Source organism: Hydra viridissima, unplaced genomic scaffold (assembly GCF_058129835.1).
Source record: "Hydra viridissima isolate aposymbiotic clone 2 unplaced genomic scaffold, HvirCarnegie_v1 scaffold_3, whole genome shotgun sequence".
Classification (NCBI taxonomy): Eukaryota; Metazoa; Cnidaria; class Hydrozoa; order Anthoathecata; family Hydridae; genus Hydra; species Hydra viridissima.
The window spans coordinates 12,466,170-12,481,667 of NW_028324302.1; the positions used below are offsets into that span (position 1 = coordinate 12,466,170).

General features: G+C 30.8%; 2 protein-coding genes and 1 long non-coding RNA gene across 5 annotated transcripts; all 3 read left to right on the plus strand.

Annotated features, from left to right (window-relative positions):
* Positions 1–1,099: 1,099 nt before the first annotated feature.
* Positions 1,100–8,716, plus strand: LOC145202028 (uncharacterized). 3 transcript variants are annotated; one of them, XM_090083291.1, is made up of 15 exons: positions 1,100–1,249; positions 1,518–1,581; positions 1,864–2,040; positions 3,575–3,646; positions 3,746–3,889; positions 4,105–4,251; positions 4,651–4,920; positions 5,260–5,440; positions 5,568–5,797; positions 5,944–6,045; positions 6,185–6,342; positions 6,475–6,708; positions 6,787–7,672; positions 7,801–8,025; positions 8,121–8,716. In XM_090083291.1, exons 2-15 carry the CDS (start codon positions 1,521–1,523, stop codon positions 8,123–8,125), a joined length of 2,892 nt encoding a protein of 963 aa, XP_089939417.1. In that variant the 5' UTR covers positions 1,100–1,249; positions 1,518–1,520; the 3' UTR covers positions 8,126–8,716. The 3 variants fall into 3 exon arrangements, with proteins under 3 accessions (XP_089939417.1, XP_079931030.2, XP_079931031.2); XM_080074904.2 differs by having other exon boundaries at positions 8,170–8,716; XM_080074905.2 differs by having other exon boundaries at positions 8,173–8,716.
* A 436-nt stretch (positions 8,717–9,152) lies between these two features.
* On the plus strand, positions 9,153–10,769 carry LOC145202029 (putative serine incorporator). The gene has a single exon (XM_080074906.2). It carries the CDS (start codon positions 9,276–9,278, stop codon positions 10,716–10,718), a length of 1,443 nt encoding a protein of 480 aa, XP_079931032.2. The 5' UTR covers positions 9,153–9,275; the 3' UTR covers positions 10,719–10,769.
* A 1,346-nt stretch (positions 10,770–12,115) lies between these two features.
* On the plus strand, positions 12,116–13,331 carry LOC149891065 (uncharacterized). Its single transcript, XR_016451354.1, has 2 exons — positions 12,116–12,704; positions 12,857–13,331. It is a non-coding gene; the product is annotated as an uncharacterized LOC149891065 (long non-coding RNA).
* The last annotated feature ends 2,167 nt before the right edge of the window (positions 13,332–15,498 follow it).

Here is a 15,498-nt window from a genome sequence, read left to right on the forward strand (position 1 = left end):
CATAAAATCATATTTTTACATCATAGTTACCACCTTCATTATCGTCAAAATCTTTATCTGATGGAAATGCTTCAAGAATCTTATCTTCATCAACATCTTTTCTTTAAGAATTGCGTAACTAGTTTTTCAAGACGACCTTTCCCTGGGAGTTAATTTGGAATGATTGAGTTTTAGAGTTTAGTGCTTATTAGAAAGTGGGGTCGAACACAAAAATGCCTGGTAGAAAAGACCATGTTCATTGGCACAAATATGACGAAAACAATTTAAATAGCATGAGAGGGAGAAGGGGGGGGGGAGATGAGCCTTAGAAACAAATAGGATTACCAATAATATTTATTTGGTTTACTGAATACTATTTATTTGTGAAAAATTTGAGTGTTGGGCTGCTTGAATTAAAAGTAAAAAGTTGTATAATAAATATGGTATACATTTATTATAAATATGGATAATTAAAGATTTTAGCTTTATAATCGGCTCTAAATATGTTTTTGAATAAAAATTTATTCCGTTAATAATGTTATCATCTATGCAGTATTTAACATAACTCCCAAAATCTCTTTCGTAGGTTGCCCATCTTCGGAAGATTGCCCATAGGAACAAAATCTCTTTTGTAGGTTGCCCATCTTTCGTAGGTTGCCCATCGGAACAAAAACATTGTCCCCGAGAGTACAAAAAGTAATTAAAAACTTTAAATTTTTATGATATTCATTCTATACCAGTTTTCATTTGATAAATGATTGTATTTAAAATATTACAATAAATAAGAGAGAGTATTCTAAGAATATCAGTAGAATAATTTATCTGACTTTTAATATATTTTTGAAGTTTTGAAATCAGAAAGGAAAGGAAAAAAGAAAATCTATCGTCAAATATTTTCAGAGAATGACGAAAGAGAAAAGGGGTGAGCAAAAAAGAAATAGCTTAATTCTTGGACAAGGAACTTATATGCTGAATGCCAAACAGAGAACGTACATCAGATACAACATATTGAAAATCTAATTTGAAAAATAAAAATTGAACTATTCAACCAATGGTTGTAAAAAATTGCGCATGCGTAGTACTTCTAGACATAAATTTGTATTAGATATTCATGTAACCCATGCTGCAAATCTTTTCCTCGCTTGATCAAGCATGAGTGGATAATTATACACACTCCGCTGAAAAAAAAAAACATCTCAATGTTTTTTTAGAAATTAAATCAGTAAAATAATGGAACCGGTTTTTTAAATATTATATAATTACACCGTTGGTAAGTTACGTTCGGTTTTGTTAATATAAGTTGTTTGACTTAGCGCAAATCTGAAAAAATTTAATTGTTACAAAACTCAGAAATTATGACAGAATATATTTAAAAACTTTAATATAAATATCATATAATTTTGACCTATAAGTCCATATAAAAGCATATATACTTATGTATATGTATATACATAAATATATGTACTTATTCATATCCTTTTTCCCAACCTAAAAAAAAATAAATCATAAACTAATCTTAAGAAAATCTATTTATCTAGGAAATGAGAGCAACTCTCTCGTTTACCCTGGTCTTGCTGCTGGCAGTATCATGTTTTGTTGCAGGTAAGTGAGGCTATTTGAGTGCAGTTTTTATGAGTTTAATCTCCAGCTTTATTACATTGTTCTCTTCAGGGGTTTCTGACGCCCTCCACTTTTAATTTAAATATCAATAAGAGGTAAAAATGAAAATACAGTGGTTTTCTTTAAGTCTAGAAATAAAAGATTAATTGTAGAATAGAGTTTTGTAAAATATCTTACTCAACAATCAAATTTACTCATCTACGATCATACTTTTAAAAAAATATCATCCAACTATTTAACATTCATTTTTTTTCTTGCTTTAAGGAAATCCAAAAAAAAAGAGCACTAAGCTTAAGTTAAAAGTTGGAAAAGAAACCAAATCTCCAGCTTTTACAGAAGCTGAAGGAAAAAAAGAGGCGAAAAAGCGTCCAACAACTGATGTCGATCCCAAAGTGGCTGAGCGCAATGAGACGGTTGATAAGCAATCGCATCAACCAAATAGTAAGAGTTTGTTCTTAACAAAATTCGCCGAGGAGCGTCATTTTTTTTTTTTTCCACATTTTTTTAAGTATAATTTATGGATATAAATCTTTAAATTTGATGGCTGTACAATAAGACGAAATAGTTTTTGATCTTACAGATTTTTTGCTAAACTTTCATATTGATTTCTGTTTTTAAAAAATTGGATTTCTTTTTTAGTATAGATCTTAGTTTAAGCGTTTTTAACTTTTTTTTCATGAAGTTAATTATAGTAATACAAAAGTAATTAAATCCGAACTTATTGCATTGAATTAAATACGAACATACTACATTGAATTAAATACAAATGCTTGAGTTTTTTGCAAAGTTATGGAAAGGACCAAAAAACGAAAAAAAGTCAGTCCAAATGTTAAAAATGAGATATTATTTTAAACTTTTTGAAACCTTAAAATAGTATTTAGATGTTTAGAACTTTTAGTTTTCAGTTTATAAAAAGCAGGAACTCAATTACAACACAGCATTAAATTCTACTTCTCCTTCAGATAAATTTAAATGCTAAAAAAGTGGTACCAATTATCGAAATTTTGTGAGTCACTTTTTGATCCTTAAAAACTTTGGACGCTGTGAGTCACTTAAGCGCGAATGTGATTTGCTCGTTCCGTAATTTTCAAACGGTTACACTTTTCCATAAAGTCAAAGTTCTTCTGCAATATTTCAAGGGGCACGAGAATCTTCTAAGAAATGTTTAAACACATAATGAACAAGTAATTAAGATAGAAAAATCAAAAAGACAAAGAGATAAAAATAAAGAATTAACATCTATTATTAAATGCCACTTCTTTTTGGAAAAGTGTAAGTTGCATAAGGTACAAAGAGTCCCAATTAAGTTTTGTCGGGGTAAATTGTTTAAAAGAGTCTTTGAGCAAAAACCTTTATCAAAAAACTACAAGTTTAGATTTACTTATGAATAGCTTTAGCAATGTTTTTCAATTTGAGGATTAAACATCATATTTGAGAGAGAAAATTGTTTGGTACCATTGAACTCTTCTTAAACACGTTTTTGAAAGAGCCAAAACAAAAAGAAAAACACATAAGACAAAGTCAATAAAAGGACAACTTGAAATACAAATAAATCGCTCCAAGTATTCTCAAACAACAAGTTTATTATCATCCCACTAATAATTGGAAAACGAATAAATATCAACATTATTTTCTCCATTTTGCATTTCCCTGTTCTGACCCGGTCTTGGGAGTAAGAGAATCAGAGTGACCTACCTGTGTAGGGCCTATTCTGATTATGTTATAAGATGGGTAAGGTTTACCCAACCCACCCCGCTGTTGGCCTGTGAAAGGTCAAAGGTTTGGTACTCGTAGATTTTACGAGGCGAGTTCGGTATTTCAATGATCCAATTGTTGCCATGGCTAGTATTAGGGGGCAATAGAATGCAATCCGCTCAGAAATAGTTACAGATTAACTGTGTAAAAATAGATTTATACTTTATATAAAGCTATATAGTCCTTAAATCTATTTAAAATTCTCATTACTTACAATCAGGGACATTGGAGAGTGGGCGGCCACCAAAGTATCCTTTAAAACCATTCTCAGCTGAGGTTACTGCACACCAAGGTAAAAATTTGTAATAGAGTATTTAGAAAGATGTAATACATAAAAGTATATTAGTTTTTTTTTTCAAAAAATTCAAATAGAAAACTTTGTACTTAATAGATGAGATTGGAGGATGCAAAGATCATTCTGCTGCAAAGCATATTTGCACACGATGTACTGATAAATGCTTTGCACCTGAGCATGAAGTGTTTGCATATTCATATTGCAGAAAGTCATGTGGTCTCTGTGATATTAAAACAAGTCGTAAGTTATCCCATATTAATTCATATTTAAAATAAACACTAAAGTTTACTTAATCAGACATTTAAGAATTAATTTCTTAAAATTATATATGTATATATATATATATATATATATATATATATATATATATATATATATATATATATATATATATATATATATATATATATATATAAATGCTAATATGAAAAAAACTAAAAAATGTTTTATTTAAGAGTTTCACACATACTGGCGTTTACGTGCTGCTTCACAATTTGATCCAACATGGATGTTAACAAAAGTAGAATGGTATGCTAACGCAAATCAAAATATTTCACTTGTAGATAACAGTTCTCGTGCATATGCAAGTAGTTCTTTTCCAGGTAATTTTAGTTTGTTAAAATAATTTCTTTTAAGATAAGTATTTTCATTGCCACATGCGATTTTGATGTAAAACACTTTTTTACCATCAAGGTTAATTTTGAAGCAAATTTAGAAAAATTCTAAAGTTACAGAAAAATTCTAGTACCCAGTTCTTAGCTAATTATATACAAAAAATATTTTTTGTGTATCTCCCTCCCTGCCCTCTTCTATAATCTTCTTAACTATAATCTGAATTTAATTACTTTAAATATTATCATCAATATGCATTTATATTGTCTTAATTTAAATATATACACCGATGTACTCTTGATGATTGTTTTTTCTTTATTTAAATCAATTTTTTAGTTCTACTGTAATTTGTTCTATTAACACTTTATTTTGATATTTTAAAATAATAGGGTTTGATGCTCATTATGCCATGGAAGATAACCCAAACACTTCTTGGTATCCAAGTGGCTGGGGTGTGCATGATAACAACGATGATTGGATTGCCTATGAGTTTAAAGTTGCTGTTAGAATCCAAGCTATAAGAATGGTTTTATCAAGTGCTACTTACGCACCTAAAAAAATATTTGTTGAGGCAGCTGATAATAAATTTGGGCCTTTCCAAACAAAATGGATGATTAGGAATCCTAATTCTATTCTTGATCAAGTTTACCAATATCAACGTAACTTTTGTATATTTTTTTCCATCTTAACAAAGTCTTTATATATGTAGATGTAATCTGTTGAATTATATTATTTTTATTGTCATTGTTGGTGTTACTGTTGTTGTTATAGTTATTTTTGATTACTATTATTATTATTATTGTTATTATTATTATTATTATTATTATTATTATTATTATTATTATTATTATTATTATTATTATTATTATTATTATTATTATTATTATTGTTATTATTGTTATTATTATTGATTATTATTGTTATTGCAATTTTTCATATGAATATTTGTAAACATTTATATTGTAGTATTTATATTAGCTGTAAACATAACATTTTAGAGTGTCCTGTATTATGGAAAAAATTAGAAACTGACAATGGAGTTTGGTGCTATAGAGTTATTTCAAAACTAAGAAGCTGGAAAGAAGCAGAGAAGTCTTGTGAATTAGAGGGTGGCAAATTAGCAAGCATTATTTCTGATGATGAAAGAAATTTTGTTGCAAATGTTATTCGGCCATGTGGGTGAGTTTTAAGGAAACTGTTCTCTTTTTATTGAAAATGCTTCATTTTATGTTACATATCAATTCCTATCTTGTCTTTGATTCTTATTTCATATTTTATTAAGTTTCTTTGTTTTCTTTCTTTTTAGATTCACTTGGATTGGCTTGAGTCAAACTAATCATGCTTACTTATGGTCTGATAATCTTGATGGCTCGAAAAATTGTCCTGCAAGATCAGATTACAGAAACTGGAAAAAAGGAATGACGTATAGTGATGTTCAGAAAGATTTACTTAATTGTGTTGCCATTGATGAGGAAGGAAACTGGTTGAGTTTTCATTGCAGCAATAAGTTCTACTTCCTGTGTAAACAAGAGTTAAGTAAGTTCAGATAATAACTTCATTATGTTGATGCTGATAACAAGTACTTTGTTTTTTCCATAGTTTAAGATGGAAAAGTAAAAGTCATTGTATTATTTTAGGCTTTTAGAAATATTAAAAGTTATGAAGTTAAAGTCTTCTTTTAGAGCCTCGACTAGATCCTCGTCCAGATTTAGTTGTACAGAATAACCCCACAGAGCCTGAGATACCTCCACTTATATTTCTTTATCCAAATATTACAATTCCAGGTATATACTGATTTCTCCTTAAAAAGTATATCAAAAAATTTTTCTTGTTCTACTTTTGTTAAATATCTCAAGTTTTTTTTGTTTGCACAAAATCTTTTGGCATAAATTGCTTAACTTTTTCAACTTTGAATTTTTTAAGTGGTTAATTCACTAAAATTGGAGCCAGGAGTTTTCCCAGATGCAAATGGAAATGTTGAGGTAGAAGAAGAAGAAGCTGATGATGTTGATGAACTTCTATATGATCAAACAGTAGCTCACCTTAAGCAACAAGGTATTGAACCATGGGAAGCACTTGCTGTAAGTTGATTGTCATACCATTTAATAGATGCAAAACTTTTAAATTAAAGCATTAATTTAAAAGTATTTAAGACAGATATGTTGCTGGCAAAACAAAATATGCATATATAAATAACTTTTTTTTTTGAGTAGAATGACCCAAAAATTGATGAAGCGCAGTACATGCTGGAACTTAACCGCCTTGCCATTAATGCTGCATTGAATAATAGTGATTCTTTTAAAAATGAAACATATGCTGATAACACAAAGGAAGGATCCCCTGAAGCATTAAAGATACAACAAAAAATTGAACATAAACAAGAGTATCAGGAAAACTCAGATCAGAATCAAGCTCCATCTCAAGCCTTTGAAAATCTTAGTATGCAGGTAATTTTTTATTAACATCCAAATCATAGTTACTTTGGTCTTTTGCATCTGTGTATATAACTTTTAATTTGATCTTAGCAAAATAAAGCTGCTCCTGTGGTTGGTCCACCAATAAGTGCACCTGTTGGAACAAATGGTATGGGAAGTATGCCAAATATTGTCAATGGAAAACCGGCATATGAGCCTGCTCAACCATCCAGCAATGAAAATCTTTCTCAAAATGCTGGTCCTGTTGCTGCAAGTATGAACAAACCCTCTGAGTCAACCACTCCAGTTCTTCCTTCAACTGTAACACAACAAAATGAAATCCATGACAATGCCAATCAAGCTCCAGTGTCAGTACCTGCAAATACTGATAATCAAGGTAATCACCAAACCCAACAACAAATAAATCCTGTTAACTTGCCACAGCAAGTTCCAAGTGCTCCTTTGCAAACAAATCAACCTCCACCACCCATCCCACAAATTCAAAGCAACAGTTTGCAATCAACATCACAACAGCAACTACCAAACAAACAGCCTACTCAGCCAGTTCAATCTCCAACAGTGCAACTTGGGGAACAACCCAAAGAACCCTCAACTCAATCTTCGAATGACAACCATAAGCAGTCTTCAAATCAGCCATCAGAGCAAAGTTCAAGTAACAAGGATAAAGATTCTAGTAATGAAAAAGAAGGTGATGAGGATGATAATGATGATGAAGAAGATAGCTCAGAAGATACAACTTCAGAGGCCCCAAAACCTAGCAACAGTCAAACTCAGCAGACTACAACCTCAGAAGCCCCACAACCTAGTGTTAGCCAACCACACCAGGCTACTGGTGGATGGAATAGTCCTCAATCACCTGCAGCAATGGGTGCTAGCCCAAACATGGTTTCTTTACCACCTGCACCGCCTGCACCTAAAGAGGGAGATGGTGATAATGATACAGTACCTAGCGTTGGTTCTGCAGCTGATATAAAAGGTCTTAATTGTATTTTTTTTCTACATTTCAGGGTGATAAAATTTTTGTTTATTGTGTTTTGATTGTAGTGTTTATAATTACAACAGTGGTTTTGTACAATTAACATTAAAATGTTTTTACAATTACAGGAAACAAAAATAAAAAGAAAAAAAAGCAAACTAAAGGGGCTGATATCAATGAGGAAGATTCTCAATTAAGCCAAGAAACAATTAAAAAACCAATTGAGTTGAAACAAGATAAAGATGAGCAGATAATGGAAGATACTGGAGGAGGAACAAACAAAAAAAAAAAGACTAAACAAGGAAGTAGCAGAAGTTTAAAAAAAAAGAGAACTGGTGGTAAAAAAAACGGAGGTAAGAAATATCATTCAAGTGTTTTCTATCTCCTACTGTTTTAAACCATTATTCTTGCTAATTACCGTGTACGCAATTTTTAAATTTTTGTTTAGCCTAGCTTACTTTAAAACAGCGTTACTATTAGAGCTACTTTAATTTCAGCAGGTAAACGTCGGAAAAATGTTCAGAGCGCGAAATTGTTAAAAAAGGGTCAACAAAAAAAAACGACAATTGAACAAAACAGCGACGATGTCGAAAGCGGCTCTGGTAACGATGGCGGTGAAGACGATTTAGACGACATATTTCAGTCTATTAGTGATAAAGTTTGGTGAAAAATTAAAAGGAAGAAATGAAAAATACCCCTACCTAATAGTATAGTAAATAAGGCAAATATCGATATACAATATTTACAATATTTATAATGTTATTGATATTGATAACTTAACTTAAATCTAATAATTTTTTTAATTCTCGAAGAAATTTTAACATTCGTAGTTAGTTCAACGTCTTTCAACGCTTTGACTGAGTACTACTGTCGGCTATGGTAACATTTCACGGTTAAAATAAAAGGAAGCTATTCTTTTGTATACAGTGCAAATGTAAATTAGATTTTAAAAATGCGGATTAAGATGTTTTTACAAATTCAAAACACATTCATACAATTGTATTATATATTAACATAAGCGCTTTGACCAAGCATAACTAATGATTAATGTGGATTCATTGTTTTTTTAACGATGGGTGAAATAATTGTATTTTTATTTGTCGTTTAATAAAGACTTGAGCATAAAAAACGAGATAATAATCCTCCGGATAAAAAAACGAGGATGTAATCGTCCGGATAAAAAAACGAGGATGTAATCGTTCGGATAAAAAAACAAGCTTATAATCGTTTGAATACCTTGCATAGAATTTTTTAAGATATTTTTACGGAATGCTGTTCTTTTAACTTTTTTCTAACAGCGTAACATAGTAAACAATAATTACACAGGTACAGTTTTATGAGTTTACATATTTTTGAAGCAAATGTTTCGATTCTGCCATCATTGTTTTATTATGCCATCGATTTATATTCAACCTAAATGAGTTTTGATTAACAATGCGAAAAAGAGCAAAAGCACTGACTCGAATCGAAAAAAAGCTCTCGTTTTAATCTTATGATCGTTCAATCATTCTTAATATAAGGTTTTTGTAAGCAACGGTGATCTAAAACGATTGCTAATGCAATATTTATAGAAATCCTAAAAGAGGTGTAATCATTATTCGTCATGCTTCGTTACTTTTATGAAGGACTTACAATAATTGCGAATTTTGACGATGCAATATGCTGCTTCCTTTCGTATCCTCTGTCGGCATTATGGAATTGTTTACGATTACCTCACTTACCTCAATCCAAAATTACACGTTTAAGGTACATCAGTGCATTGCTATTGGTAAGCACCATTTCTATGTTCATGATGTCAGCCAAAAGTTACAAGTACTTAAATGATTATATTTGTTACAAAATTGGCTATCACAATTGTGAGTATGTACACGGAGTTGGTCCAGTCTACCGCATTTTATTTACAATGTTTTTGTTTTTCTCAATCATGGCCGTATTGTTGATTGGGGTAGAGACTTCTTTGTGCTCCAGAGCGATATTTCATAACAAGTTATGGGTTTTAAAAACATTCATTTTGTTTGGATGCATGTTTGCTTCGATATATTTACCGCGATCCATATACACTGGAGAAGTTTGGCATTTTTTTGGATTAAACGGTGGTTTTGCCGTTATAATTGTGCAATTCCTTCTATTAATTGATGCGGTGCATAATTTTAATTCGAAGGTAATTTTTTTAATGGAAAATAAAGAAAATTCAAATGCTTCAAAGTTGTGTTTTTTGATGCTATGGATACCGACGTCAGCCTTGTATATAGCTTCATTATTTGGCACGGTAATGTTTTATAAACAATTCAGTTCCAAAACCGACTGTATTTCAAATTTATTTTTTGTAAGTTTTCATATATACATGTGCGTTGCCGCCACATTCATTTCTATTCACCCAGTTATTCAAGAGGTGAGGCCGAAGTCAGGACTTTTGCAATCCTCAATTGCATCAGCTTACAGCACTTATGTACTATGGACAGCACTTACCAACCAACCCGATGGTGTGTGCAATCCAAGTCGAAATTACCTGTATCCAATTGATCCAATAAAGAATGAACAAATAGTTATAAGTTTAATAATCAATGTTTTTATATTAATCGTTTTCAGCGTAAGACCAGTTAAGTCTCCGCAATATGGCAAAGTAAATAATCCAACTCTATATAAACCGAATTTATCTGTAAGGCAATCAAAACAAACAAACACTGACGTCAACAGAACTATTTCAAATGAAGAAGACAAACAGAATAATGAAATTCAAAACGATTTGAAAATAATTTACGACGATGAGTTTTGTGGAGTTGAATACAGTTACTCGCTTTTTCATACTATAATCGGCATCAGCTCCTTGTATGTTATGATGGTATTAACTAATTGGTACAGACCTGAAGAAGAGGAAAACTTGAGTGTAAAACTTATTGCGGGATGGGGGGCAGTTTGGATGAAAATTTGCAGTGGAATTTTTTGCGTCTTTATTTACATATGGTCCATGGTAGCACCGTTACTTTTTCCTAACTCATTTAAAGATCTTGTGTTTTATGAATTATTTTTTACTACTTACTCTTGATAGATTTGTATAAACCAAAGAAATGTTAAATTTTACAGTTTTATGCTAAAAGTCTTATGACTATCTAAACTAAACCTAAGAACGCAACATCAAACATCATTGCCTAAATTTAACCTTAGAACAGCATTGATCTTTTCAGAAAATAACAGCACTATGTGTTTAAAATGTTTTTAATTTTAGAAAGTCGATATGCATTAATTACTAAACCGCTAAACAAAACACAACAAGATAGTCGGTGGGCATCTTTATTGGAGGTTAAGGTTACTACTAGGGTTGGTGATAATACTTTTATTGAAGAACTAAAAGAAAAAAATCTGCATACCAATCTATTGGCTTGCAGATGAGAATTTTGAATTTGAAAAACGCTTGAAAAAAAAAAAATAAAAGTGCAACAAAGTTGTGAAAAAAATTCCAAAGAAAATAAAGAAGTATAAAAAAAACAAAAAAGAAAAAAAACAAAAAAGAAAAAAAACAAAAAGCCCTACATGCTTAAACGTCACAAGGTATTGACGTTCCTTTAAAAATAGAGCTTATGACTTAAAAGATGCTGAAAGATTTTTAGAGTCTATATAGCTAAAACTGCAGTAACAAAAAATAAAAAAATAGTTGGGATGTTTCTGCGTTATTATACATCACTATAAAAAAAAACAACACAACACTCATGCTGCGAAAAAACAAAAAAATATTAAATTTGAAGAAAGAAAATCTAAATACAAACCAGTTATTCTGTCACCCAGGGTTAAAAAAAGTTAGTTGGATAATTATTTTATACTTCTTTTTTGAAACAAACCTATTTTATTCAAAAGCAAATACCCAAATCAACTTTAGAACAAACTTTACAGTTTGAATGAAGGAATTTCATATCACCTAAGGAACAGATTTTAGCAGCTTATTTGTGTTACTTAAACAATTGATGAGCAATCTTCACTGCAATGAAAGGAGTTAGTTCTAATTAAATATAATGAGGTGATGAACGGTCCCCTACTTATATTATCAGACAGAAAGTTCTAGAATGTTCCAGTGAAAGTTTTTTAAAGTGAAGAAAAAAGTTTAACCAGCCCGAAACTTTTATTAAAATTTATCGTAAAATAAAAAGCCAACATTTTAGCTACCAGTAAAAAACGAATGAAATTTTTTTAATTAAAATAAAATTAAAAGCGGAGTCAGAAACATAAACTTTTGTTAAAATGACGCAGCACCTTTCGCGGCAAAGTCAAATGTCAAAAAGTTGAATTTATTTATTCTTATTTTTGTCATGACAAGATCATTTTCGCCTGATCAGGCGAAAATGATCGTGTAATAAACCAATTAGCTCAGGACGTTTACACACCCGTTCCTAACCATGCGAAACATTTTTTTCAAAATCAACATGTTCTTGTAAATGTAAATACGAGAATATAATCGTTAGATCATATTCTCGTATTTACATTTACAAGAAACTTGATTAAAAAAACTTAAAAGAGCTTATTTGTTAAAGTTATTCAAGCATCTATGCAATGAATTATTCTATTCAATTTTTTATTCGAGAGTTTTAATTATCAGTTTATGAGATTAACATCGTTCGTCTAGCACATTTTTATCGTTTTGAAACGTTAATAACATGGCTTTTAATGTGACAAAATTTTGCTATGTGGCCGGCCAATACCATCAACTCAGCGACTCATACCGATATGCAATGCTCGTTATATTTCTTCTTTTGGGAATTTTTTGTTTTTTTGGAAACGGATTTTCTTTTGTTTTACTGATAAGCAAGAAAAGCTTTCGTAAAAAAAGAAACGTATTTCTTGTTTCCCTCATTGTATCAGACATTTTATATTCAGTAACTTTTATACCGCTTTTCTTAATCGAGTTGGTAAGTTCAAGCAGTGACTGTGCGATTCGTTCTTGGCGTGTTTTAACTTTTATTTTCTTCTTTTTTACTCGAATCCTTAGTGCGTTTCTAATTAGTCTCCAGACATACATCAATACAGCAAAAGTACTTTCTAAGTATGACATTATATTTGAACAATATTCATTTTTTGTTAATTTTGTTTTGATATGGCTTGTACCTGCCCTGGCTGTTTTGATAATAGCAACAACACCTGTGCAGACGAATAAAACCCTCGGTTTGCTGACGTTGTGTTGTTTTATTGTTACAGCATTTATCATTATGGTGAGCTACATGATGGTCTTGTACGGGATAAAGCAAGCCAAAAAACGATCTACTTCACACGCCTACGATGACGCTTTTAAATTTGTTCGATCAATTTTAATATCATTTTTGTTGACTAGCATTCCGTTAGCAATATGTGGCATTGTTCTTATATCGTTCAAGTATTCAGATATATCGCAACAAGCCTACATAGTTATCCAAAATCAGGTGTACGGAGCTGGTCTGTGCATAGCATCGATTGCGGCAGTGGTGAATCCAATCGTGTACTTTAAGAATATAAAAGAACTAAACAAGACATTTTTCCAGGGTTGTTTCAAAAACACTAATTCGAGTCTAAACAATAACACTACCGCTGGAAATGATGAAGTGGGTCGAATCAATCCTTACTTTTATTGCCAAGAGTAGCAAGTATATTTTACTTAATGTAAAAAAAAAAAGACCTTAATAAAATTTTAGAATCACGAGGCGCTCATAATTAGAGGAAGCTACACTGTTGTAGTAAACTAAATGATGAGAAATATTTAACTCAATCGAAAAGCATTAAATATGATGCTATGTAAGTTCGAGTTTAGGGTCTGAAAAGTAATTCAGTATTTCTTTCGAGAAGACTTTGAGATAAACAGAAAATGTGCTACAGTAAGGTAAATTCCTTTTTGGTTTCGATTTATGACAAATTAGCCAAACAAAATAAAGAAAACTTATCCCTTATCAGAAAATAATCGCTCAGGATATTGATTTTTTTAACGTTTGGTGGCGATGAACATAAATTTCACACCTTAAACTAAATAACTTTGCACTCTTTGCTTAAAAAGTTGATGTACTTACTGATATTATTTTTGGAGGGCAAGTAACGCCTTTTGTCTAATACTAGTTCCAACCCCCTTCTCCTCTCCGGATAGTTTATTAATTGTCAAATGATGCTATTTCATTTTTATATTAGATATTTGTTAAATGTATTAAATAATTTCAAATTTTACTTTCCAAAGAAAGTTATTATGCTTTTGAAGTGATCCAAGTGATTTCAACTAAAGATTTATGCTTCACGCGGAATAAGGAAGAAAACACTGACTTTGGCAAAACTAACTTTTCTAGTTATAACAACCAACTTGGATTTTTAACAGGTTAACAGCTAACTTGGATTTTACAAGACCGAATAAATATCAGCTTTATTAATACATATTATATGATCCAAAGAACGAGCTTAACTAAAAAAACCTAAACAACAAAAATAAAATTCATCAGTAATAACTCCACGAGGGGCATAAATAGGCATTAACCCTATAGAAATTTCTAATTGACTCATTTTAGGCAAAACGACTAAAAATTTTAAACTTTAAGGTTTTAATAAGTTTAAAAACATATGCGCGTTAGAAAAAAAATGTCATGGAAGAATATTCGGAGATATTTTAGATGTGAATTACTCTTAGAAGGCAAAAGATTACGGAGTATGTCAGTGTCATCATTTGAAAAAAAAATCATTCGATGCAATCTAAATACTGAAAAATCATTTCAGACAACATTTCGTGACCAAAATAATAATTTTCAATTTTTGAATTCTCCTACAACGAATTCTCAAACAACGCCTTAGGAAAATAATTAAAATGGAACTTTTCACAAATCCAAAAAATTGGTTTAAATAAAAGTAAAAACTAATTTGTTCCTGAAAAAGCATCTCGTGTGACCATGTCTAAAATAGCCATATGAAAAAGTTTTAGGCTTTAAAAGAAACCCAGATGTTAAGTACGACCGCCTCAAATAACATACTGAACTCTAACATAATCTTCTTAAAATTCCTGGTCTAGGGATAAATTATGACAGTTCTTCCAAAAAACGAGAGAAAAAAGCTGGAACAATTAGAACTCTGAAGAATTACCCTTGTGGTGCGGTAAAATTTAAATGAATACAACAAAATCAAATTGTAAAATGTACGGTTTAGTAAAAGAGATTTCCCAGATTGGACCACCACTGCGCTAAATTAGGAGTCAATTTGTTTTACATAATATATTAAAGCCATAATATCCACAGTCTCAATCCTCTACTAATCAAGGTAGTGTAAGGTGGGAGAACCAAGGAAAAACAACAACGGTCAGAAAAGACTTACACAAGATAACTCGTTAACCTTTCGTGTAGATAAACGACAAAGCGAAAAGAATTAAATTAAAAACAACGATCAGAAAAAACGTACACAAGATCGTCAACTCTTCATAAAAATAAATAATAAACCAAAAAAAATTAAAAACAACAACTATGAAATAAGGTATACACGGAGACTTATTCAACCTGCCATTTAATCAAATGATAAAGCAAAAAAAAAAAAAAAGAAAAGTTAAAAACAATGACCGGAGAAGATGAACACTCGATGATTCATGAACCTGTCACGTAAGTAAATGATAAAATGGAAAGAAGAAAAGTTAAATAAAAAACAACTGGGGAAAACTGTAAACACAAAGACACATAAAGGATAAAACGGAAAGAAGAAAAGTTTAAAAAAAAAAACAACAACTGGGAAAAGATTTAAACACGAAGACTCATAAACGATAAAAAGGAAAGAAAAAAAAAGTTGAAAAAAAATAACCAGGAAGAGACTTGAACTGGAAGACTCATTAAACGGCCATATTATTAAATGAT

Excerpts from the sequence above, each read along its gene's own strand:
- LOC145202028 (XM_080074904.2), top strand. The coding sequence starts at position 1,521 with ATGAGAGCAACTCTCTCGTTTACCCTGGTCTTGCTGCTGGCAGTATCA. Across the intron at positions 7,673-7,800 it reads TTCTGCAGCTGATATAAAAG|GAAACAAAAATAAAAAGAAA; the intron begins GTCTTAATTGTA and ends TTACAATTACAG. Across the intron at positions 8,026-8,169 it reads TGGTGGTAAAAAAAACGGAG|CAGGTAAACGTCGGAAAAAT; the intron begins GTAAGAAATATC and ends CTTTAATTTCAG.
- LOC145202029 (XM_080074906.2), top strand. The coding sequence starts at position 9,276 with ATGCTTCGTTACTTTTATGAAGGACTTACAATAATTGCGAATTTTGAC.